At 43.8% G+C, this 25,601-nt stretch overlaps 1 protein-coding gene across 1 annotated transcript in view; it reads right to left on the bottom strand.

Moving 5' to 3' along the window:
• Positions 1–23,086, bottom strand: part of LOC139263049 (slit homolog 3 protein-like) — a 625,025-nt gene extending 601,939 nt beyond the window's left edge. Inside the window, exon 1 of the mRNA XM_070878558.1 lies at positions 22,092–23,086. Coding sequence (XP_070734659.1) covers positions 22,092–22,264 — 173 coding nt within the window. The 5' untranslated portion in view covers positions 22,265–23,086. The remainder of the gene's footprint in view (positions 1–22,091) is intronic.
• Positions 23,087–25,601: the final 2,515 nt, after the last annotated feature.

Raw genomic sequence — 25,601 nt, 5'->3', positions numbered from 1 at the left:
CACATGGGCTGTAGCTGCAGTCTGCTGCACAGGGGGAGCAGGGGATCTGATCGCTTTTGAATAGGAAAGCGCTGATTCAATTTGGATGGCCAAATTAGTTGCTTTATCCAATGATGAATTGTCATCCTCCATTAGCAAGCGTTGCCGATTGCGGGGGATTGTTGTTTTTTCAATAATTTGATCCCTGATCATTTCCTCTACGAGTGCTCCAAAGTTACATGTAGTGGCCAGTTCAGTTAATGAAATGCTATACTGTTTGATTGGTTCACTGTTCCCTTGTCCCCCTTTGATGAAATTGGTATCTCTCCATCACAATACTTTTCTTTGGCCAAAATATTTCTCTGGGGCGCGTACTGATTTGTTGTAGGACTCCATGCCTTCGATTTGGCCAAAGATGCATTGGCCTTCAGTGCCGAGGCAGTGGATAAGTATTGCACGGCGGCGAGCTGGTGTTACGCTATCGCTGTCTAACCCACATGCCGTGATGTATGCAGAATACCTTTTTCTCCATCCCAGCCACAGGATTGGAGGGTCCCCGGGTGTGGAGAGGAAAGGCGGGGGTTCGGGAGATTAATTTGAGTCATCCTCGTCGCCAAATTATGTTGTGTATGCGCAAATAACTGACAAACTGAGCCAGGAGTAAAGTAACTGAACTTAACTGTGCTTTATACAACCCAAAAATGGAGTTTCAAACCGGCATGAACCAGCATGAGTACAGTAACTATGAATAGTTCCCGCAGGGTCCTAATCCCCGTCCTCTGAGAGTTTGTGCAACAAACAAACAAAATATGAACCCAACAGAAAGACTAAGGGGTTTTGACAGTGAAATCTCAGAGTACATCCCCTCTGCCAATGATGCCAATTAAGGTGTTCCAATCCTTGGGCATTTCTGCTTCAAGGAAGTATGCAGAATCCGAAGATGCTTACGTGAATGGCCGAGGCCCATAGTGTAAGATGCCACCAAAGTCAAAAGCAGCTGGAGAGAAGACTAAATAAATCAAGAAGTCGTGATTATGTGAGGTCAAGCTTGCATTTTAAAAGGCAGATTGTAGCAGTAAAGAAGGACTGGGGGAAGTAAGAAATTCCATAGTTTTAAGGTTTTGGTACATAACAAGTAGCAATAGGAGGCAATCTAATAATACATAGAATGCTATTATGAAATAATCCTTGACATTTACTTCATCCCTACTCCTTCAGACGTATTCATGGTATATTCCTGTATTTTGCTATATTCACACACACACACACTCGCACACACACACCGACACACACATTCACACTCACACACACTCATACTCACACACACACACACACACTCACACTCATACACACACCCTCACTCACACACACTCACACTCTCACACACACACTCACACTCTCATACACACACTCACACTCACACACACACACTCTGTACCGGCCACAGCTTGCTCCTTTCTGCCCTGTCCTGTGTTTACTCATCTGGGTCTTTTTCTGCTCAAGGCTGAATGGGAAGGGTGTAGTAAGATGACAGTACCTTTCCCATGCCAGGAATGGAACCTGGAATTTTCTGGCCCACATTGCCCAGTTACGCTTTTGCCTTATTGGAGCTGTCAGACACTTTCCTTTATATGAATTTATGCTTAGCAATGCAAAGAATGCTAGTGGTGGAAATGGGAGACTTTGGGCACCCGCTACCAGCATCAGACATTCCCAAGTTAAATATAAAATGGTTAGATGCCTCAACCTTACAATGGACCAAAGTCATATTTTTTCCATTTCCCTCTCAGGGTGAAATTGATAAGTTAGTGCCAATTAGTTCCAAATTAGGTGTAGTTTTGTGTTGTGTCGACCAGGAGCTGGTTTGAAGCAGCCCAAACTCTTTAATGAAAAGGGTACCCTCTATTTAAAAACAAATCTCTCACTGACAGTAGAAAAGCTGCATTGTTACCAGAACAAGTTCTCTCACAATCCACCTCAGAAATATGGGACTCTCTTTCTGTTAAGCTTCTGCCCTTCTCACAGCACCAAAACACCCTTGTCAAAGTCTTGAAGGGCAAAACCCAAATCCAGGAGCTTTCAGGTTGCCTCATTTCTTGCAAGAGGTTCACAAAGCCCATTGGCTAACTATTTCACAAAACAGTTTGTGCTCGGACTCAGTCAGGCAGCTCAATTCTTTTAGTGACTCATATCCAGCGAAGCTTTGAGACAGAGAAAATAAGAGAGCTGTTCCACCTGGAAGTTTTACCAATGGTTTGTGCTGGTTGATGTCACCCACAGTGTCTCCAGCCCCAAATTATTTTATGAAATTATTGCTTAATGAGCTTTTGTACTTTCTCCAAGAACTCAGCCAACCTGAAAGCTCTGGCATATGAGAACACAAGTCCCTTTAAATCTCAAAGTAATCGCCACTGGCTCTTTCCCACGCCACAGCTATAGACATTAGACTGCTTGGTGACGTCCTTAAACAGTTATCTAACTGGCTATATATCAAAAATGAAATTAGGCGGCTCACTGCTTACTAATACTTTCAGTGAGCTAGCAATGACACGTATGAACAGAATCAAAAATTGCCCTTGTGAGAATGCCCTGTTTCATTTTGTCTTTTTGACCTGGGTGAGCAATGCATCAGAAGAACAAGTCAACCCTTTAAGAATGCAATCCTTGAAGAAGGAAAAGGGATTTGGGAAAGGACTGGTTTGACTATCAATAATTTGACTGCTTTTTTTGAAGACCAGGACCTCAATTCTGGCATCAAGCTTATGGTCGACAGAGCTGTGTGATACCCGCCCTCCTCTGTGGCTCAGAGACATGGACCATATACAGTAGACACCTCAAAGCGCTGGAGAAATACCACCAACACTGTCTCCGCAAAATCCTGCAGATCCACTGGGATGATAGACGCACTAGGGCGGTAAGAGAAGGGATAACCAGCAGTGAATAACCAAGGAAATAAAGGAGAGTATCAAATTAAAAACCAATGCGTATAAGGTGGCCAAGGTTAGTGGGAAACTAGAAGATTGGGAAAATTTTAAACGACAGCAAAGAATGATTAAGAAAGCAAGAAAGAAAGAAAAGATAGATTACGAAAGTAAACTTGCGCAAAAGATAAAAATAGATAGTAAAAGCTTTTACAGATATATAAAACGGAAAAGAGTGACTAAAGTAAATGTTGGTCACTTAGAAGAGGAGAAGGGGGATTTAATAATGGGAAATGTGGAAATGGCCGATAACTTAAACAATTATTTTGCTCCAATCTTCACGGTGGAAGACACAAAAACCATGCCAAAAATTGCTGGTCACGGGAATGTGGGAAGGGAGGACCTTGAGACAATCACTATCACTAGGGGGGTAGTGCTGGACAGGCTAATGGGACTCAAGGTAGACAAGTCCCCTGGTCCTGATGCAATGCATCCCAGGATATTAAAAGAGATGGCGGAAGTTATAGCAGATGCATCCGTTATAATCTACCAAAATTCTCTGGACTCTGGGGAGGTACCATCGGATTGGAAAGCAGCTAATGTAACGCCTCTGTTTAAAAAAGGGGGCAGACAAAAGGCAGGTAACTATAGGCCGGTTAGTTTAACATCTGTAGTGGGGAAAATGCTTGAAGCTATCATGAAGGGGAAATCATGTTTAACTAATTTACTGGAATTCTTTGAGGATATAATGAGCATGGTGGATAGAGGTGTACCGATGGATATGGTGTATTTAGATTTCCAAAAGGCATTCGATAAGGTGCCACACAAAAGGTTACTGCAGAAGATAAAGGTACGCGGAGTCAGAGGAAATATATTAGCATGGATAGAGAATTGGCTGGCTAACAGAAAGCAGAGAGTCGGGATAAATGGGTCCTTTTCAGGTTGGAAATTGGTGGTTAGTGGTGTGCCACATGGATCGGTGCTGGGACCAAAGCTGTTTACAATATACATAGATGACCTGGTAGAGGGGACAGAGTGTAGTGTAACAAAATTTGAAGATGACACAAAGTTTAGTGGGAAAGCGGGTTGTGTAGAGGACACAGAGAGACTGCAAAGAGATTTAGATAGGTTAAGCGAATGGGCTAAGGTTTGGCAGATGGAATACAATGTCGGAAAATGTGAGGTCATCCACCTTGGAAAAAAAAACAGGAAAAGGGAATATTATTTGAATGGGGAGAAATTACAACATGCTGTGGTGCAGAGGGACCTGGGGGTCCTTGTGCATGAACCCAAAAAGTTAGTTTGCAGGTGCAGCAGGTAATCAGGGGCGAATGGAATGTTGGCCTTCATTGCGAGAGGGATGGAGTACAAAAGCAGGGAGGTCCTGCTGCAACTCTACAGGGTATTGGTGAGGCCGCACCTGGAGTACTGCGTGCAGTTTTGGTCACCTTACTTAAGGAAGGATATACTAGCTTTGGAGGGGGTACAGAGACGATTTACTAGGCTGATTCCGGAGATGAGGGGGTTACCTTATGATGATAGATTGAGTAGACTGGGTCTTTACTCATTGGAGTTCAGAAGGATGAGGGGTGATCTTATAGAAACATTTAAAATAATGAAAGGGATTGACAAGATAGAGGCAGAGAGGTTGTTTCCACTGGTCGGGGAGACTAGAACTAGGGGGCACAGCCTCAAAATACGGGGGGAGCCAATTTAAAACCGAGTTGAGAAGGAATTTCTTCTCCCAGAGGGTTGTGAATCTGTGGAATTCTCTGCCCAAGGAAGCAGTTGAGGCTAGCTCATTGAATGTATTCAAATCACAGATAGATAGATTTTTAACCAATAAGGGAATTAAGGGTTATGGGGAGCGGGCGGGTAAGTGGAGCTGAGTCCACGGCCAGATCAGCCATGATCTTGTTGAATGGCGGAGCAGGCTCGAGGGGCTAGATGGCCTACTCCTGTTCCTAATTCTTATGTTCTTATGTTCTAACGTCAGTGATCTCGATCAGGCCAATATCCCCAGCATCGAAGCACTGACCACACTCGACCAGCTCTGTTGGGCGGGCCACATCTTCCGCATGCCTGACCCGAGACTCCCAAAGCAAGTGCTCTATTCAGAACTCCTACATGGCAAGCGAGCCCCAGGTGGGCAGAGGAAACATTTCAAGGACAAACTCAAAGCCTGCTTGATAAAATGAAACATCCCCACCGACATCTGGGAGACCCTGGCCCAAGCCCACCCTAAGTGGAGGAAGAGCATCCGGGAGGGCGCTGAGCACTTTGAGTCTCATTGTCGAGTGCATGCGGAAAACAAGCGCAGGCAGCAGAAGGAGCGTGCGGCAAACCAGACTCCCCACCCACTCTTTCCTTCAACGACTATCTGTCCCACCTGTGACAGAGACTGTAATTCCCATATTGGACTGTACAGTCACCTGAGAATTCACTTTTAGAGTGGAAGCAAGTCTTCCTCGATTTCGAGGGACTGCGTATGATGACTGCTCACGATTCCTCATATTGCTGTGTTGCTAATACTGTCACTCACCTGGCATCTCTAGTCTCTTGTGCCATCTACCCAATATTCCCATTATTCTTCATTACATAGCCTATGGCATCCCTGGACAAGGTAGATTAGTCAGTGTGCAATCTCGCCTGTCTATCTACAGCTAGCTACTCTCTCCCCTTCCATGGCCATCCTGATTCTGAAGCATATAACACTGTAACACTATATCAATATGTACAACTGTGTCGACAGACTCATTGCATCAATGCACATTCCTGCTAAATCCTGTGTCAGGAAAATGTACAACAGCTAAATCAACATATAAACCAGCGTGTCCTTGCCAACATTACCAACACTACCAAGAATAGGTGAACTGGTCACTCATCTCATTGCTTATGGAATCTTGCTGTGCAAAAGATGGCTGCCTCATTTGCTTATCTTAATAAGTTTCAATTTTTTCTCTATTGCGGAGCCCCTGACAACTTCCCGGAGGCATTCGCTCTAACTTCCCACAGACCGTATCCGTTCCCCAAAGGGAAATGGTGTTATCATTGCAGAAAACGTTATTTTATTAGTGAATAATAACAGAAATAATGTGTTAAGTCAACAAATGTAGAAAAATATTGAAATATGACGACTTCTTGGACCCTGTGGAATCCAATCAATGATCTTCTTGGGTCATGGAATATCATCTGGAAAACGTACAGCCTACATTGTGACAACAATTCAAAGTAGTTCATTATAGGTGAACCGCATTGAGATGTTCCTAAACAAAGTAATAAGGCATTACACAAATGTAATTTCTTCTTTGAGCTGAACCTATGGCAAGCCGAAATAAATATAACAAAGAAAACATGTGAGTCCTTAATCTCAACTGTGCCATCCATGCACCTATGAGCAAGGGCCAGGCAGTTACTCACAGTAAGGGTGAAAAATCAGAGAACAGGTTACTGTGGATCGCTCTTAAGCGCTTCAATGTGGTTGACTTGGGAACTGCATTGATTCGAAATTAGAAATGAAGATAAACTGTTTAAAAATGGGAGGTAATAGAATGGGAACTCTACAAAATGCATTAAGTGGCGAGAGAGTGTTTGATATAGTGAGGCATGTGTTAAATGCCAGGGAGAGTGAATATTATATTGAGGCATGCGTTAACATAGAAACATAGAAACATAGAAAATAGGTACAGGAGTAGGCCATTCGGCCCTTCAAGCCTGCACCACCATTCAATAAGATCATGGCTGATCATTCCCTCAGTACCCCTTTCCTGCTTTCTCTCCATACCACTTAATCCCTTTAGCCGTAAAGACCATATCTAACTCCCTCTTGAATATATCCAATGAACTGGCATCAACAACTCTCTGTGGCAGGGAATTCCACAGGTTAACAACTCTCTGAGTGAAGAGGTTTCTCCTCATCTCAGTCCTAAATGGCCTACCTCTTATCCTAGGACCGTATCCCCTGGTTCTGGACTTCCCCAACATCGGGAACAATCTACCCGCATCTAACCTGCCCCGTCCCGTCAGAATCTTGTATGTTTCTATGAGATACCATCTCATCCTTCTAAACTCCAATGTATCAAGGCCCAGTTGATCCAGTCTCTCCTCATATGTCAGTCCGGCCATCCTGAGAATCAGTCTGGTGAACCTTCACTGCACTCCCTCAATAGCAAGAATGTCCTTCCTCAGATTAGGAGACCAAAATTGAACACAATATTCCAGGTGAGGCCTCACCAAGGCCCTGTACAACTGCAGTAAGACCTCCCTGCTCCTATACTCAAACCCCCTAGCTATGAAGGCCAACATATCATTTGCCTTCTTTACTGCCTGCTGCACCTGTATGCTAACTTTCAATGACTGATGAACCATGACACTCAGGTCCCGTTGCACCTCCCCTTTTCCTAATCTGCCACCATTCAGATAATATTCTGTCTTTGCGTTTTTGCCCCCAAAGTGGATAACCTCACATTTATCCACATTGTACTGCATCTGCCATGCATTTGCCCACTCACCTAAACTGTCCAAGTCACCCTGCAGCCTCTTAGCATCCTCCTCACGGTTCACACCGCCACCCAGTTTAGTGTCATCTGCAAACTTGGAGATATTACACTTGATTCCTTCATCCAAATCATTGATGTATATTGTAAAGAGCTGGGGTCCCAGCATTGAGCCCTGCGGCACTCCACTAGTCACTGCCTGCCATTCTGAAAAGGACCCGTTTATCCCGACTCTCTGCTTCCTGTCTGCCAACCAGTTCTCTATCCACGTCAGTATATTACCCCCAACACCATGTGCTTGATTTTGCACACCAATCTCTTGTGTGGGACCTTGTCAAAAGCCTTTTGAAAGTCCAAATACACCACATTCACTGGTTCTCCCTAGTCTCTTTACTAGTTACGTCCTCAAAAAATTCCAGAAGATTTGTCAAGCATGATTTCCCCTTCATAAATCCATGCTGACTTGGACTGATCCTGTCACTGCTTTCCAAATGCGCTGCTGTTTCATCTTTAATAATTTATTCCAACATTTTCCCCACCACTGATGTCAGACTAACCGGTCTATAATTACTCGCTTTCTCTCACCCTCCCTTTTTAAAAAGTGGTGTTACATTAGCTACCCTCCAGTCCATAGGAACGGATCCTGAGTCGATAGACTGTTGGAAAATGATCACCAATGCATCCACTATTTCTAGGGCCACTTCCTTAACTACTCTGGGATGCAGACTATTAGGACCCGGGGATTTATCGGCCTTCAATCCCATCAATTTCCCTAACACAATTTCCCGCCTAATAAGGATATCCTTCAGTTCCTCCTTCTCACTAGACCCTCGGTCCCCTAGTACTTTTGGAAGGTTATTTGTGTCTTCCTTCGTGAAGACAGAACCAAAATATTTGTTCAATTGGTCGGCCATTCCTTTGTTCCCCATTATAAATTCACCTGAATCTGACTGCAAGGGACCTACGTTTGTCTTCACTAATCTTTTTCTCTTCACATATCTGTAGAAGCTTTTGCAGTCAGCTTTTATGTTCCCGGCAAGCTTCTTCTCGTACTCTATTTTCCCTCTCTTAATTAAACCCTTTGTCCTCCTCTGCTGAATTCTAAATTTCTCCCAGTCCTCAGGTTTTCTGCTTTTTCTGGCCAATTTATATGCCTCTTCCTTGCATTTAACACCATCCTTAATTTCCCTTGTTAGCCACGGTTGAGCCACCTTCCCCATTTTATTTTTACTCCAGACAGTGATGTACAATTGTTGAAGTTCATCCATGTGATCTTTAAATGTTTGCCAGTGCCTATTCACCATCAACCCTTTAAGTATCATTTACCAGTCTACTCTAGCCAATTCACGCCTCAAACCATCGAAGTTACCTTTCCTTAAGTTCAGGACCCTAGTTTCTGAATTAACTGTGCCACTCTCCATCCTAATAAAGAATTCTACCATGTTATGGTCACTCTTCCCCAAGGGGTCTCGCAAACAAGATTGCTAATTAGTCCTTTCTCATTATACATCACCCAGTGGGGGGAGGGGAATATTATATTGAGATGTATGTTAAATACCAGAGGGGGGGGTGGAATGTTATAGGGAAACATATGTTAAATACCAGAGAGGGGGGATGGTATATTGAGACTAGTGTTAAATACTAGAAAGAGTATTGTACTGAAATATGTTAACTAAGATGTTTTCAAAATGAGAAGTAAATAAGATGTCAAAGTCAACAAGCTGATAAAAAGTTGGGACAAAGTCTGGTTACTTGTTAAAATCGGAATACAAATTCAATTTGGAAGACTAGGATTGCGAGGGCAGTTGACAATCGGTATGTGTTGAGCTCCCAGGCAGTGTAGTAGTGGTTATCCACATAATTCACTATCAATCTAGTAGGGTGTATAGTTAGCAGTGAAGAACTAGTTATCCTGACTGGTGATCTAATAGGGTATAATTACCAGTGAAGATCAATTATCCACATGATTCACTGCTGACCTTATTGGTGACAGAGTGAAGGCACACTCAGTTTATTTATTTATTTGAAATTTAGATTAGCACGATTCAAATATTGGCTGGCTTGAAGCTGAACCCAGTCCAAGGTCTGAACAAACTTGAAGGCTCCTCTCTGGGGTATTTTATTTTATAATGTCTATTAATGAAAAAGCCATCAGCAATGTTTGTTATATCAGATGTTGTGGTCTATCAGGCTAGCTTATAAAAGCAGGATCTCGTACATTAACAAACTCAAGTTGTGATGTCCCTAACATATACAATTACACTTTTGAAATATGTACTCCTCTGACTTGGGTCTCGGCCAAACCCACAGATTGGAGCTGCTTATACCTTCCAGATACAGGCTCCAAAAAAGAGAGTAAGCCTCTCATAATAAAGTAGGGACTTTGGAGTCTGGCTCACTGAAAACCTGAGTTGACAAAGTTTGGTTATTAGGCTCAGTTGAAACAAAGCTGTTCCTTGGCCCATTGAATTTCAACAGGTATGAATAAAACCTGGGATTGGACCCAGGAGGTTTCAGTCAGATTAAACCTGGATGAAAAATCTTATTTCATTGGCACTCTAACCCTGAGAATGGGCCAGTTTCAAACAATAACATCTGAATTTATTTGAATACTGTTTTTAACCCAGTATTTTCCATTCATTAGAGCAGGCACTCAGCTGCTCCCCTTCCTCCAGAGATAATGCTCTATAGTTGCCAGAAAATCTCCAGTATCTCCCTCAAATGACCATTCTATATGCGTGAGCTTTAACTATGAGTATTGGGAGGTCATTCAATAATGGTGGCAATATAGGTGAGTCCAGGCCTATCCTCACCCGATATCCATATTCATCCCACTTTTCAACAGCGATCACTGGATCACAATCAGAAGCAGTAACCAACCTTTTCCCTTCCCTAACCTACAGGCACCAAAGCCAGTTGTTAACTCAACACAGACTGGGGATCAAACCTAAGTTAGGTTGAGAACAGTCACAAAGACATTCAACATCTGATTTATACTCCCTATGGGGAAGTGCCTGGCATTTACTGAGCACCTCCCCTTGACAGCACGGCTGAAATTGGGAATTTTCCGTAGGAAATGTGAATCCATCTCTGACCACTCCATTGCATAACTCATTAAAGCACCAATGTATAATTCCTTCGCTAATGCCTCAATTTTTCTGTTGTTATCTTCCTAGTTTTGCCTCTGATCTGAATTTGAAGATTTGAACCTTTGAACATGGGCTTGAAAACCAGAAGTATTTATTCTCCTCGGAATGTTGCAAAGTTACATATTTCTTGCAAACTTCTCATTCCATGATTATCTTTTACAAAACACATTGGTACAGTAACTTTTCATGAACATATTAAGCATGTTCCTGGCGATTCAATTGCCCAGTGCAGTACTGAACCACAGGGACCAGGAAGTACCCAAGCTTGACGCCTGGCCCCTGTTAAATTTACAATGGAATGGACCTGTCATGAAATGCTCCATTACAGCCTGAGGACTGGCCTCTGGCAAGTCCAAAGCTCAGCCCCTGCCAATGCACTCAGTCCACCAGCAATTCTCTGCTCCTGCTCACCCACTCACCCCTGGAACGATTTCAACCTTGCAGTTCAGAGTTTTCTTGTTTGGTTAATTCTGTGCTTGATGAATGTACTGCCAAGGAATGGAACCTGTTTTTTTTCACTTTTGGCAATGACCACTTTCAGGTCAGGTATCGCAATAGTTCGATGCAAGCTCAAAAAAGGCTTTCTGTGTCCTAATGGGAATCCATTTCAAAATTCTCAACCTCATTTTCAATGATGGAAAAAAATAATGTGGCTGTTTTGATTCAAATCGGGGGAGATTAAGGGCTGATTTGATCGAGGTGTTTAAAATTAGAAAGGGATGGGACAGAGTAGATGGAAACTGACAGTTTCCAGCGCTTTATGAAAAATAAACCATCACAGTCGATGGTGCGAAATTCAGAACTTAGAACAAGAGAAAGGTAAATCTGCTGCCACATAGCAATTGAAGTAAGTTGGTTATCTTCCCATATATAAATGCAAAACGTGTCTCACGTCTCACGTTTAGTGTACTTTTATCACATTCATAAATGTCTTACAGCAGATGTCACACTTTGTTGCAAAAGTAGAAAGGAAGCCAATTATTTCTTTCTGGCTCTTCTGAATTGGAGCCTGGAATTTAACAAGTAATTTTCTGACCTCTAATTGATCTCAAGAATTTTTTTTTAAGTAACTACAATTCCCTAGATTCCCACAGGGAGTACCTGAGCACAAACCTTAAAGGGACAGGTCAGCTTGGTAGATAGAATATTGCTAACCTGTTCCAGAGCCCATACTACCCATGAGTAGTTTTATGGGAGAGCATCTAAACACTCCAGACACCACACTTTAAAGTGCCTAAAGTATTCAAAAATAAGGCATGCTAATCTGCAGCCAGAAACTTACAAGCACTTAGTGAACTGCAAATGTCCCTCACCAAACAGCAAATAAACTTTGATTAATCTCAGGACCTGCTTAGACCACACAGAATATTTGAGGAGTAGCCTCAAATGGGCAGGCTGCTAGCTAACTATGTATGCCCCAGATCTCAGACTACCCATGAGCAACTCCACAGACAGTCAGCTCATTTTTATATGAAATTCTTCACTGTATTTTTTTAAAGTATTAATGTTGGAGCTGCAGGACTCTCAGAAATGAAAATAATGTATATTTCTAAAAATGTATGAATTTGTTTTAAAAAAAGACAACTGTCTTTTTGATGGTATCTGTGCAAATCAATGGTGCTGAAATTCCGATGTCCCGGCATGCGCTGAAAACCGGCTTTTCCGATCTGTCAAGTTTCTGGCTTGACAGATCTTGCGCATATCGGGAGTGAGGACACTTGCAGGGCAAGATTTCTGATATTCACGCATATCTTAGATCTTAGAGGAATATAGAAAGATAAGAGGTAAAATTAAAAAGGATATCAGAAATGCTAAGAGAGAGCACGAGAAATTCTTAGCCAGTAAAATTAAGGAAAAACCTAAGATGTTCTATAAATATATTAAGAGTAAGAGGGTAACTGAGGAAAGGATAGGGCCTATTAGAGACCTTGAGGGTAATCTTTGTAAGGAGGCAGAAGATGTTAATCGGCTTCTTAATAAATACTTTGCATCTGTTTTCACAAAGGAAAGCGGTATTGCAGATATTGCCATAGAGGAGGAGTGTGATATTCTGTATGAAATAACTATAGTGAGAGAGGAAGTATTAAGGAGTTTAGCAGCTTTGAAAGTAGATAAATCCCTAGGCCCGGATGAAATGCATCCCAGGTTGTTGAACAAAGTAAAAGAGGAAATGGCAGAGGCCTTGACCATCTTTTTCCAGCCTTTTTGGATATGGGCATGGGGCCGGAGGATTGGAGGACTGATAATATAGTAAGTACCCTTGCTGAAGAAGGGAAAAAGGTATAGGCCGAGTAATTACAGGCCTGTCAGCCTAACGTCAGTGGTGGAAAAATTATTGGAAAAAATCCTGAAAGATAGGATAAATCTGCAGTTGGATAGGCAAGGATTAATTAGAGACAGTCAGCACGGATTTGTTAAGGGAAGATCGTGTTTGACTAACCTGCTTGAATTTTTTGAGGAGGTAACCAAGAGGGTCGATGAGGGTAATGCGTATGATGTAGTATATATGGACTTTAGCAAGGCATTTGATAAGGTAGACTGGTCATGAAGGTTAAAGCCCATGGGATCCAGGGCAAAGTGACAAGTTGGATCCAAAATTGGCTTGGAGGTAGGAAGCAAAGGGTAATGATTGATGGATGTTTTTGTGACTGGAAGGATGTTTCCAGTGGGGTTCTGCAGGGCTCAGTACTGGGTTCCCTGCTTTTTGTGGTATATATCAATTATTTAGATTTCAATATAGGAAGTATGATTCAGAAGCTTGCAGTGTGGTTGATAATGAAGAGGAAAGTCATGGGCTGCAGGAGGATCTCAATCTACTGGTCAGGTGGGCAGAGCAGTGGCAAATGGAATTTAATTCAGAGAAGTGTGAGGTGATGCACTTTGGGAGGGCTAATAAGGAAAGGGTATACACATTAAGCAGTAGGCCACTTAATAGTGTAGATGAACAAAGGGACCTTGGAGTGCTTGTCCACAGATCCCTGAAAATAGCAGGCCAGGTGGATAAGATGGTTAAGAAGGAATACGGAATGCTTGCCTTTATTGGCCAAGGCATAGAATATAAGAGCAGGGAGGTTATGCTTAAATTGTATAATATTTTGGTTAGGCCACAGCTGGAGTACTGCGTGCAGTTTTGGTCGCCGTATTATAGGAAGGACGTGATTGCACCAGAGAGGGTGCAGAGGAGATTTACTAGGATGCTGCCTGGAATGGAGAATCTTAGTTATGAGGACAGATTGGATAGGCTGGGTTTGTTCTCATTGGAACAAGGAGGTTGAGAGGAAACCTCATCGAGGTGTACAAAATATTGAGAGGCCTGGACATAGTGGATAGTAAGGGTCAATTTTCATTGGTAGAGGGGGCTATTACGAGGGGGCATAGTTTTAAGGTGGTTGGTGTAAGGTTTAGAGGGGACTTGAGGGGGAGCTTATTTACACAGAGGGTTGTGGGGATCTGGAACTCGCTGCCTGGAAGAGTGATGGATGCAGAAACCTTCACCACTTTTAAGAGATGGTTGGATGGGTGCTCTATGCCTTTCTGTTATTGTTCATGGGTTTGTATGTAACCTTTAGGGCTGCTGACGAAGGGACGTGTGGCTCTTTGTCGGCCGGCGCAGACACGATGGGCCAAAATAGCTTCCTACCGCGCTGTAAATTTCTATGTTTCTATGTTTCTATATTTCTATCTTGCCCAGCAAATATCCTCGAAAATCTTGCGCCTGAAAAAGCAGGCATATAGCCTACTTTTACAGGCGCAATTGTTTAAAAATACACAAAAACATTTTAAAATAAAGTTATAAAAACACATTTTATTGTTAAAAACTCTCCCCACAACGATAAGTTTATTTTAAGGCATAATTTAAAAATCATGAAAATATTTTTTATAAGAACTTTAATTTAAATTAATGTTAAATATGTCGTGTATTTTTCTATTTTTTATTAGTGTTTTGTGTGTATGGGGAGGTTTCTCATTCAATTTATGGAGTTTCCATTATTATGAATGAGAAAATACTGTACCCTGATTGGCTGCCCCGAGCCATGTGACTCCAGCTCCAGCATACGGACGTCCCAACATGCACGCTCTCCGATGCATAGGGAGTGATGGCCTCAGGATTGGAAGCGCGAGCGGGCACAGCAGCAACAAGTAGGTGCGCATCTTTTTTAACTTTTTCAGTCGATTACCCGCGGGAAGATCTCGATCGGAATTTCAGGCCCATTAGTAAATCAATAATAAGTGTTGGGTAATTATGTTAGATATTTCCTTGGGGGTTGGGGCGTTGCAGCATCAGGAATTTCAAAGCTCAAAAATCTCCTGGACTGGGTGAGTCTTGCCCAATTCCGGGTGACTCCCGGGAAATCTGGGAATGTTGGTAACGCTAATCAGACCCTGGCTCAGACATTAAATCAACTGATTGCATGGACTGTAGCGCCCTTTCAATTTTAAAAGTGTTTCACAGATCAATTGATAGCAAATTTAGACACCAGGGGTTAGAGATTGTGTAGCGCCCCATTTGGGGAGAAAACTTTTGAATAATCGGAAACGTATCGCCAGGCGAAAATGATTTGCTGCTCCCGGGAACTTCAGCTTTAGTGTTCCAAGAGGGGGATGGAGCGCTAAATCAAGCACTACCATTTCCCTTCGAGCGCTAAAGTGTGTGAGAGGGCGGTAGCGGCAGAGCGATGGAGAATGTTCAGTGCAGTGCTGCCATCTTTACAGGATCCTTCGCTTACTTAAAGAGAAGGGCCAATGATGGGTTGAATCACTCTTAATGCTCTCTGTGTGAGGCCAAGGGAACAGTGCGATGTGCATTACAGTCCCAAGCATTCTAAGAGGGCAGAACTCAGAGGACAAAAGGAATCAGAAGGCTCCAGTCTGATGCGAGTAATAAAGTTTGCTCTACCTGGCCACCACTGCCTTTAATTAGCGCTCCCCAAGCGGCCGGCCGAGGTGACAACGCCCCCTGCAGCTGCCGTTGTTGACAACCAGCAATGCTGCAGGGAGGGTAACCGAATATCACATCTGGAACGGAAACAGGGCGCTGCGCACCTGATGACGTCACGATCTATGGGGCGCAAGAGAGCGAGGTGGTAAGAGTTAGCGCCAGAGCAAAACTGCCAGGGAGTTGGCGGGCGTTGATGAATTTACCACGCCCGGTCATCATTATCGTCTCACGCAGGTGCTAACGGGAGGCGCAAAGCAGCCGAATTTTTCCCACCCAGTTATGTACCAGTGTTCCTAGCAGCCCATGTTCCTCGGGCACAAATGAAGGGAAATCCATTGTGTGACTTACTCAACAGCAACTCGGATTTATATTGCACCTTTAAAAAAGAGACATGTCCACAGACGTAAACAGGAAAAAAATGATGCACGCCAAAGAAGGGCATATTGGAATGGGTGACCAAAAGCTTGGCCAAAGATGTATAACTCCAGTGGAAAATCCTCCCTAGTATTCTTCCAATAATTACAAACTTTGCTAACTCCCCGAAATGACAAAACAACAAAGGTGCTTTTCTCAACATACAATTGGTCGTTGAAACTCTGTTGCTCACTTCTTACCTGCAGGAACACTACTATGGACCCTTTGAGTAGTTTTATACCCTATAATAGATATAACGCTATTCAGAGCATCTATGGAGGAGTATGCTGACTGTGTTAAGTTCAGCCTCAGATATACCATTTAAATGGAGAAAGATTGCAAAGTGCTGCAGTACAGCGGGACCTGGGGGTACTTGTGCATGAAACACAAAAGGATAGTATGCAGGTACAGCAAGTGATCAGGAAGGCCAATGGTATCTTGGCCTTTATTGCAAAGGGGATGGAGTATAAAAGCAGGGAAGTCTTGCTACAGCTATATAGGGTATTGGTGAGGCCACACCTGGAAAACCTCGTGCAGTTCTGGTTTCCATATTTACGAAAGGATATACTTGCTTTGGAGGCAGTTCAGAGAAGGTTCACTAGGTTGATTCTGGAGATGAGTGGGTTGACTTATGAGGAAAGGTTAAGTAGGTTGGGCCTCTACTCATTGGAATTTAGAAGAATGAGAGGTGATCTTATCGAAACGTATAAGATTATGAGGGGGCTTGACAAGGTGGATGTAGAGAGGATGTTTCCACTGATGGGGGAGACAAGAACTAGAGGGCATGGTCTTAGAATAAGGGGCCGCCCATTTAAAATTGAGATGAGGAGAAATTTCTTCTCTCAGAGAGTTGTAAATCTGTGGAATTCACTACCGCAGAGAGCTGTGGAAGCTGGGACATTGAATAGTTTTAAGACAGGAATAGACATTTTCTTAAATGATCAGAGAATAAGGGGTTATGGGGAGTGGGCAGGGAAGTGGAGCTGAGTCCATGATCAGATCAGCCATGATCTTATTGAATGGTGGAGCAGGCTCGGGGGGTCGTATTGCCTATTCCTGTTCCTATTTCTTATGTTCTTATGTTCTTAAAACCTTTTTGAAGCTACATCGGCACAAAGGAGTTTAAATACTGCATATCACTTAGATACTTTGGGCCCAAATTTGGCCAGTACAGATTTTTGGCGCACTCACCAGAGGTGTGCCTCTGTTGTAGAACTCCTAGGGTGCCAAAAATCTTCAGGCCGAGTTTGGCCACTCCCCAGCCTCTCCTCCATGGTGGCATAGCGTAGCAACTGGATTCGGGGTCGGAGCCATGTCCCAGCGCTGAAAACAGTGCCGGGACCTCTGCACATGTGCGCTAGAGTGTGCGCACATGCGTAGTAGCTCCTAGCCCTCAGAATCTGAGAATGTGTGATGCAGGCTGTGTGGGAGGGACCGACACTCGCCGCCCCTATCCCGGGCCGAGTGGCCTGCCGCACAAGTCGGCCGCTGCCTTCCCGCGCTGGGGGCTACAAGAGACAGGTTGGTGGGGGGAAAAGGTTTGATCGGCGCGGGGAGGGGGGAGAGAGGGGAAGAGTTTTGATCCGGCGGGGTGGGGATGCAGCGGGGTAGAAAAGAATCTTCAAAGTTTTTCCAGTACTTTAATATCTAGCTAACTTTACTAAAAATATACTCAGTTTAATAAGGCTGATAGCACCTACACCCTGTCCAGTCTCGCTGCTTCGGATTTAAAAAAAACTAGCATTCCTATCATAACACTGTCATTTGGAGGCGACCTGCGCTGATCTCTTAATTCACCGCAGAGTTTTTCAGAACGTACAAAAGTGGCCACTGGCTCTGACCTAACTTAGTTTGGAGTAAGTTTTAGCTGGCTAAACGTGCTTAAATGGCCAAAACAGCAGTAAGTGGCTGGTAATGCCCCTTTTGAAAAAAAAACTGAACTGAAAAAAAAATCCCAACTAACTAACTTACACTGGAGCAACTTAAATGGGGAGAATTGCGATTTTTAAGTTACTCCAAAAAAATTCAGTTGCTCCAAAAAAACGGAGCAACTCCTGAGGAAACTTGGACCCAAAGTGATTAGCGATTCACAATGATCATTTATGCAAATATTTGTATTAAATTGAATGGCCTCACTCACTCATTTGCGGGTCCTCAATGGCAGCGATCAAACCTCTCAGAATAAGGCCTTCCTGAACCATACCTGTCTGTGCCTCATTCTGAGGTGAAAGTATCAGCCAGACTGTAATATAACATTTGCAATGCTCGCAGGAATTGTTAGCAATATCTTACTTTAATCCTGTGTGTGCTGAAACCAGCAAGCAAGAGACCCATAACTAATCGATCATAGACAAAAATAATTTGTCACACCAAGGTATGTCCCAGCATTTCCTAAAAATGATTTCCAGTCGAGAGCTGTTTATACTCTGTTCTGTGACATGCTGATGTCATTCAGGGTTTCTCATTTAAATGCCACAGGGTCGAACTTCCAATTGACAAAGCTCATGAACAGATGCTGAATGCACTTCTAATACCTTCCTGTGTGTATTATTTTTATACAGGCAGTAACCTGTTTAGAATAAGTGGTTTAATGTCCACATAAAAATAGCGAAGATAGGTCCGTAGTACAAGTACAGTAAGCATTTGTTCGTGAAATGTGCCAATTGGAATCTCTACACTTCTGTTCCAATACCAGACATGGCGCTAGAGTTTTGGTTCTCTTATTTGTGCCGTCGTTAGCAACTAATCAACCTCGACTGCAAAACAGGATTTAATTGGTGTAACGCTGCATTAATCAGTCACAACATTCTGATGTTGAAAGCAGAATTAACACAAACTCCTGGTGTGCTTCTGGCTCGCAGGTGTTATGCTTGCAGCCTTGCATAAGAAAAACCAGCCTCCGCCCTATCCAAGCAGAGTTGCATGGGGCTGCTCCCTCAGTACACTCCAAAACTGACAAAGCAAGAGGCAAAGTTACCTCTGAAGGCTCACATCCCAGCCAAGCTTTTCTGATGTCAACCGTGGCTCAGTGGTAGCACTGGTGAAGTGAAAGTAACTGCCCTTGATATCAAGGCAGCATTTGACCGCATGTGGCATGAAGGAGCCCTAGTAAAACTTAAGTCAATGGGAATCAAAGGGAAAACTCTCCGCTGGCTGGAGTCATAACTAGCACAAAGGAAGATGGTTGTGGTTGTTGGAGGTCAATCATCTCAGGACTTTGCTGCAGGAGTTCCTCAGGGCAGTGTCCTAGCCCAGCCATCTTCAGCTGCTTCATCAATAACCTTCATAAGGTCAGAAGTGGGGATGTTCACTGATGACTGCACAGTGTTCAGTTCCATTCACAACTCCTCAGAAAATTAAGCAGTCCATGCCAGCATGCAGCAAGACCTGAACGACATTCAGGCTTGAGCTGTTAAGTAGCAAGTAACATTTGCGCCATACAAGTGCCAGGCAATGATCATTTCCAACAAGTGAGAATCTAACCACCTCCTCTTGATATTCAATGGCATTACCATTGTGGAATCCCCCACCATCAACATCCTGGTGGTCAACATTGACCAGAAACTTAACTGGCCCAGCCACATAAATACCGCGGCAACAAGAGCAGGTCAGAGGTTGGGTATTCTGCGGTGTGTGTCTCACCTCCTGACTCCCCAAAGCCTTTCCAGGCACAAGTCAGGAGTGTGATGCAATACTTTCCACTACCCTGGATGAGTGCAGCTCCAACAATACTCAAGAAACTTGACACCATCCAGGACAAAGCAGCCTGCTTGATTGACACCCCATCCACCACCTTCAACATCCACTCCCTCCACCACTGGTGCACTATGGCTACAGTGTGTACCATCTACAAAATGCACTGCGGCAATTTACCAAGCCTTCTTTGGCAGCACCTCCCAAATCCGCGACCTCTACCAGCTAGAATGACAAGGGCAGCAGGCGCTTGGGAACACCATCACCTGCAAGTTCCCCTTGAAGTTACACACCACCCTGACTTGGAAATATATCGCCGTTCCTTCATCATTGCTGGGTCAAAATCCTGGAACTCCCTCCCTAGCAGCACTGTGGGAGTACCTTCACCACACGGACTGCAGCGGTTCAAGAAGATGCTCACCACCACCTTCTCGAGGTGCAATTAGGGATGGGCAATAAATGCTGACCTTGCCAGCGACGCCCAAATTTTGGAACAGATGTTTTAAAAACTCTTGCCTCTGTGTCAGAAGGTTGTGGGTGCAAGCCACACTCCACAAACTTGAGCATAAAATCTAGGCTGACACACAAGTGTTGTACTGAGGGAGTGCAGCACAGTCGGAGGTGCCATCTTTCAGATGAAACATTAAACTGCCCTCTCAGGAGGACATAAAAGATCCCATGGCACTATTTCAAACATAAGCAGGGGAGTTCTCCCAGGTATCCTGGAACATTTATCTCTCAACCAACATAACAAAAAACAGGTTATCTGGTCAGTATCTCATTGCTGTTTGTCGAACCATGCTGAGTGCAAATTGCCTGCTGCGTTTCATACATTACAACAGTGACTACACTTCAAAGCGCTTATTTATCTTTCTTAACAATGTAAAGTAACCCACAGCACATGCTAATAATTCACAACAATGTAAAATAACCCACAGCACACACAAGTAATTCACAACAATGTAGTGCGCCCTGCTGTGTAAGTATCGGGACGACTCTAATATGGATAATATATGCTCGCATTGTAGCGATCTTTTACTAATATCAAATTTCCAGTGTTCAAATGCACTGCATGTTGTGCAATTAGATCATACAGACTAGCAGTTCTCAGGCTCAGCCCCTAGTTTGGGTTACGTTAGCTGGGGTATGAGTGGGCTTGCTACAGTTGCTGCTGCTGAACACTATTCACTGACCCCTGCTGGAAGGTCAATGTATGCAGATGTTTGGTGTGGGCAGAATTGGATTTAGCTGTAACACACTAAAGTTCAGGTAGCCTACCAATACTGACTGTCCAAGCTTATTCACGAAAACTAGCTGCTTGGGTGAGGTGTTGGAAGATTGTAGGTGCTCGCGGAATCATCACCCAGCACTTTCAGCACAGGAGGAGAGAAAGCTGGAGAAACAGTCTTAATCACAGCAGCGAATATAAGTTACTATGCTTTTTCTTCACTCATAGAGGAGACAGATACCTCACCATCCCTGCTCAACACATCTACTCAGCGAACCCTTGGTCCACAAACCCAGAGATCCCTGGCTATAAAATATAGCCCCGTGCAAAGATGGTGCTAGACTCTGAGTAGACCATGAAATTATCAGTCATGCCAAGTCCAAAAGAGTATGATTCGTATAGACGGGATATTCCCCCCAATTAGCTGCGGATATCACACAATAAACTTACTTTCTTTACACCGTAATTGTCAGTTCTTCTGTATAAGTGCCATGAGGCATTTACTGCACAGACCGCACTTGCTCAATGCTGCACGGCACTGAGATCCAAAGCAACAGCAGAATAAAACACAGTTATGTTTATGGTACTAAAATGTAATGTTATATGGCCATGATTTCAAACAGCTTCGGTATCCAGTGCCCGTAATAAACCGTTTACACTTCATTCTTGAACTTTATGATGCAGCTTGAACCCTCTTTGATAAGACGAAAGCCTTATATTCAACCCGCTGAGTATTTTTTTAATAAAAAGCGACTATAATACTGAAAAAGCACTCCGTGAAAAGGGACATTCTCCGACAGCATGCTCTACTTGCTCTTTTATTTCACTTGTCAATACCCAAACGGATGACATTAGACATCACGGCGCCTCTTGCCCGTGATGTCACTATGCCATGCGCCTATCTGCTGGGCTGTGACCACCAATAAAATACCAACATTCCTCCCTGTCCCATGGTATTGAAATGGCTACAGTGGGGTCGCTGTCCCATCACTCTGTCCAACACCACTAAGTGGACGCGTTGCTGATGGCGACTGATTCGACAGCCGGTCGCTGTAATTACATGAATTCACCTTGTTATCCTCCCAGCAAGGCAAATGATACCACAAGTTTGAAGCACTGTGATTTAAAACCTGATGCTTTCCATTTAAAATGGAGATGGTAATAAAAATCATTTTTTAAACCGATTTGTTGAATTACATTTATTTAAGTTTCATGTTGGAATTTAAACTGCATTAATATATATGTCATTTATTATAATTCGGTTTTACTTACAGTCTCTCGGTATTCCTGGGTATTCCCCTCAGAACAGCCTTTAATCCCAAATGATGGCAATCCACATTGGATCCAGAGCAGATGCAGCGACTGGGACATGCATGGATGCAAACTCCACAAAATACCACAGTGAGCAGGACAAATCCTGGAAAATTGCCTGTAAATCCAGACATTACGGAGGGTGAAGAAAGAAGAAATAATTGGAAAGAGTGAGGGGGAGAGAGAGAGAAAGCACGAGAGTTCAAAGAATGCAGGACAGGAACAGCTCCGGCAAAGTTCAGCTTCCTCTCCTCTAATCAGCTTAAAAAGTTTTCTACCAGCTCAGGCAGTCGGTACAGCTCACAGCCCTCAGCTCTGCTGACCCCCGGTGAGATAGATCTTATTCCTCAAACATCCAATTTACAGGAGACTCTGTTACACAGCGGAATCACCAGTCTCTTGCGAGCCTGTATTGTGAAACTCTGATTTATCCTGCAAACTAATGTTACAACAGATTCCAGCCTACAATCCTCAATCTTTTCCCTCAACTTTCTTTCACTTTAAAACTCCTGACTTTCAGAGAGAGGAGACTCAGAACAGTGTACTCTTATAGATCCTTCAGAAAAGCAGGGGGAAGAAATTCCAGCTGGCAGACTTTTTCTTACTGAACAGTATTCCTGATCTCTCTCCTCAGCCTTTAACAAAACAACTCTTGATTGGAAGAGAGGGGGAAAAAACGACCAAAAGCTTCAGGCAAAGCCAGAGCAGCCTCTCTTGATGGGCTAAACATCCATCAAATCTCTCAGCACAATTCCACACTCCTGTCACCAAATCCTAGGTGATCAATACCTCCAACTCGCACAGATTTCTGCACAAACTCTTTCTCCACACACTTTAGGGGGTGGCCTGCCTTTGCTTGGATCTTTGCTTTGTTTTCTCTTGCCTATGCTAAAGCAAATTGTTCTCATTCCTGGTGTTGCTGTGGATGTGATTGTTGTAAAATCCTGGAGCTGCTCCTTTCATTTCCCAGCTCTGCACTCTGGAGTGTGTGTGTGTTTCTAGTTGCGATAAAACTTCTCTTATCCTCGCCCTAAATTCCCAGCTGAAGTTTCTACTGGTTACCTCCTTGCTGATGTCACCCAACATGTTAGAATCAAAGAGTGCTCTCTCTCTCTCACACACACATGTACACACTTATAGGCACACTCTCCTCTCACACAATTACTCCTCTCTCACACACACATGTACACACTTATAGGCACACTCTCTCCTCTCACACAATTACTCCTCTCTCACACACACATGTACACACTTATAGACACACACTCCCCTCTCACACAATTGCTCCTTCCTCACACTCGTAAACATGTACACACTTATAGGCACACTCTCCTCTCACACAATTACTTCTCCCTCACACACACATGTACACACATAGGCACACTCCACTCTCATACAATTGCTCCTCTCTCACACACACATGTACACACTTATAGGCACACACTCCCCTCTCACACAATTACTCCTCTCTCACACACACATGTACACACATAAGCACACTCCCCTCTCATACAATTACTCCTCTCTCACACACACATGTACACACATAAGCACACTCCCCTCTCATACAATTACTCCTCTCTCACATACACAGGTACACACTTATAGGCACACTCCCCTCTCATACAATTGCTCCTCTCTCACACACACATGTACACACTTATAGGCACACTCTCTCCTCTCACACAATTGCTCCTCTCTCACACACACATGTACACACTTATAGGTACACTCTCTCCTCTCACACAATTGCTCCTCTCTCAGACACACATGTACACACTTATAGGCAAACTCTCATCTCACACAGTTACTCCTCTCTCACACACACATGTACACACTTATAGGCACACTCTCTCCTCTCACACCATTACTCCTCTCTCACACACACATGTACACACTAATAGCCACACTCTCTCCTTTCACTCCATTACTACTTTCTCACAGTCACACACTCATAGGCACTTATTACTACTCTCACACGCACACAAGCACACACGAAGGCACACTTCTCTCACACTCTCTATTACTCCTTTTTCTCTCTCACACATGCTCACACTTATAGACACACTCTCTCCTCTCACACTCTATTCCTCTCTCGCTCTCTCTTACCCCCATCTTGTACACACTTGCATATTTTCCCTCACACATGGAGAAGCATACTCTCCTCTCTATTACTCCCTCTCCCTCGCATAGACACATGCATATTTCCACACACATATACACACTGATAGTCATACTCTGCCCTCTCAATCTCTCTGTTACTCTGTCTCTCGCTCTCTCACACATGCACTGATATATATATATACTGTCTCCTCTCACACACACTCACTTTCTATTACCTTCTCTCTCTGTCACCCATACACACACTCACATATGCACACTTTTATTCAAAGCGGCCCTGAATTTCTGGGATTCTGGCTGTCTCCTGCTGTAACTCTGGTATGAGATTGCTGGAACCCCTCACCCCCGATCGAACCGGGTCTGCGGCATTTTCGGGATTTTCCTCCCTTGTCCGCTCTTTACAAGGGAAATGACAGCATGAGGGCAGAGCCAGGGCAGGGAGAATTCCTCTTCTTTAGGTTCAGTTGGGATCTAACTTGGAGGCTAATACAGTAAGTAAGGTGAGGTGTACCAACTTCCACAATGCAGTTGTGAGCTCCACCAGTGGAGCCTAGGCCAAGGAAGAAGGTCGGAGCCCCAAAGAAGATGACTTAAAAAACATCTTTTGACAGATTGGCTCTCTTACTGAGAGGACTGAAGGGATCATGGCTGGGGGAGGGGACATAGAACATAAGAACATAAGAATTAGGAACAAGAGTAGGCCATCTAGCCCCTCGAGCCTGCTCCGCCATTCAACAAGATCATGGCTGATCTGGCCGTGGACTCAGCTCCACTTACCCGCCCGCTCCCCATAACGCTTAATTCCCTTATTGGTTAAAAATCTATCTATCTGTGATTTGAATACATTCAATGAGCTAGCCTCAACTGCTTCCTTGGGCAGAGAATTCCACAGATTCACAACCCTCTGGGAGAAGAAATTCCTTCACAACTCGGTTTTAAATTGGCTCCCCCCGTATTTTGAGGCTGTGCCCCCTAGTTCTAGTCTCCCCGACCAGTGGAAACAACCTCTCTGCCTCTATCTTGTCAATCCCTTTCATTATTTTAAATGTTTCTATAAGATCACCCCTCATCCTTCTGAACTCCAATGAGTAAAGACCCAGTCTACTCAATCTATCATCATAAGGTAACCCCCTCATCTCCGGAATCAGCCGAGTGAATCGTCTCTGTACCCCCTCCAAAGCTAGTATATCCTTCCTTAAGTAAGGTGACCAAAACTGCACGCAGTACTCCAGGTGCGGCCTCACCAATAACCTGTACAGTTGCAGCAGGACCTCCCTGCTTTTGTACTCCATCCCTCTCGCAATGAAGGCTAACATTCCATTCGCCTTCCTGATTACCTGCTGCACCTGC

This window comes from Pristiophorus japonicus, chromosome 4 (genome assembly GCF_044704955.1).
Source record: "Pristiophorus japonicus isolate sPriJap1 chromosome 4, sPriJap1.hap1, whole genome shotgun sequence".
Lineage (NCBI taxonomy): Eukaryota > Metazoa > Chordata > Chondrichthyes > Pristiophoridae > Pristiophorus > Pristiophorus japonicus.
This window is presented reverse-complemented; position numbering and strand designations above follow the sequence as displayed.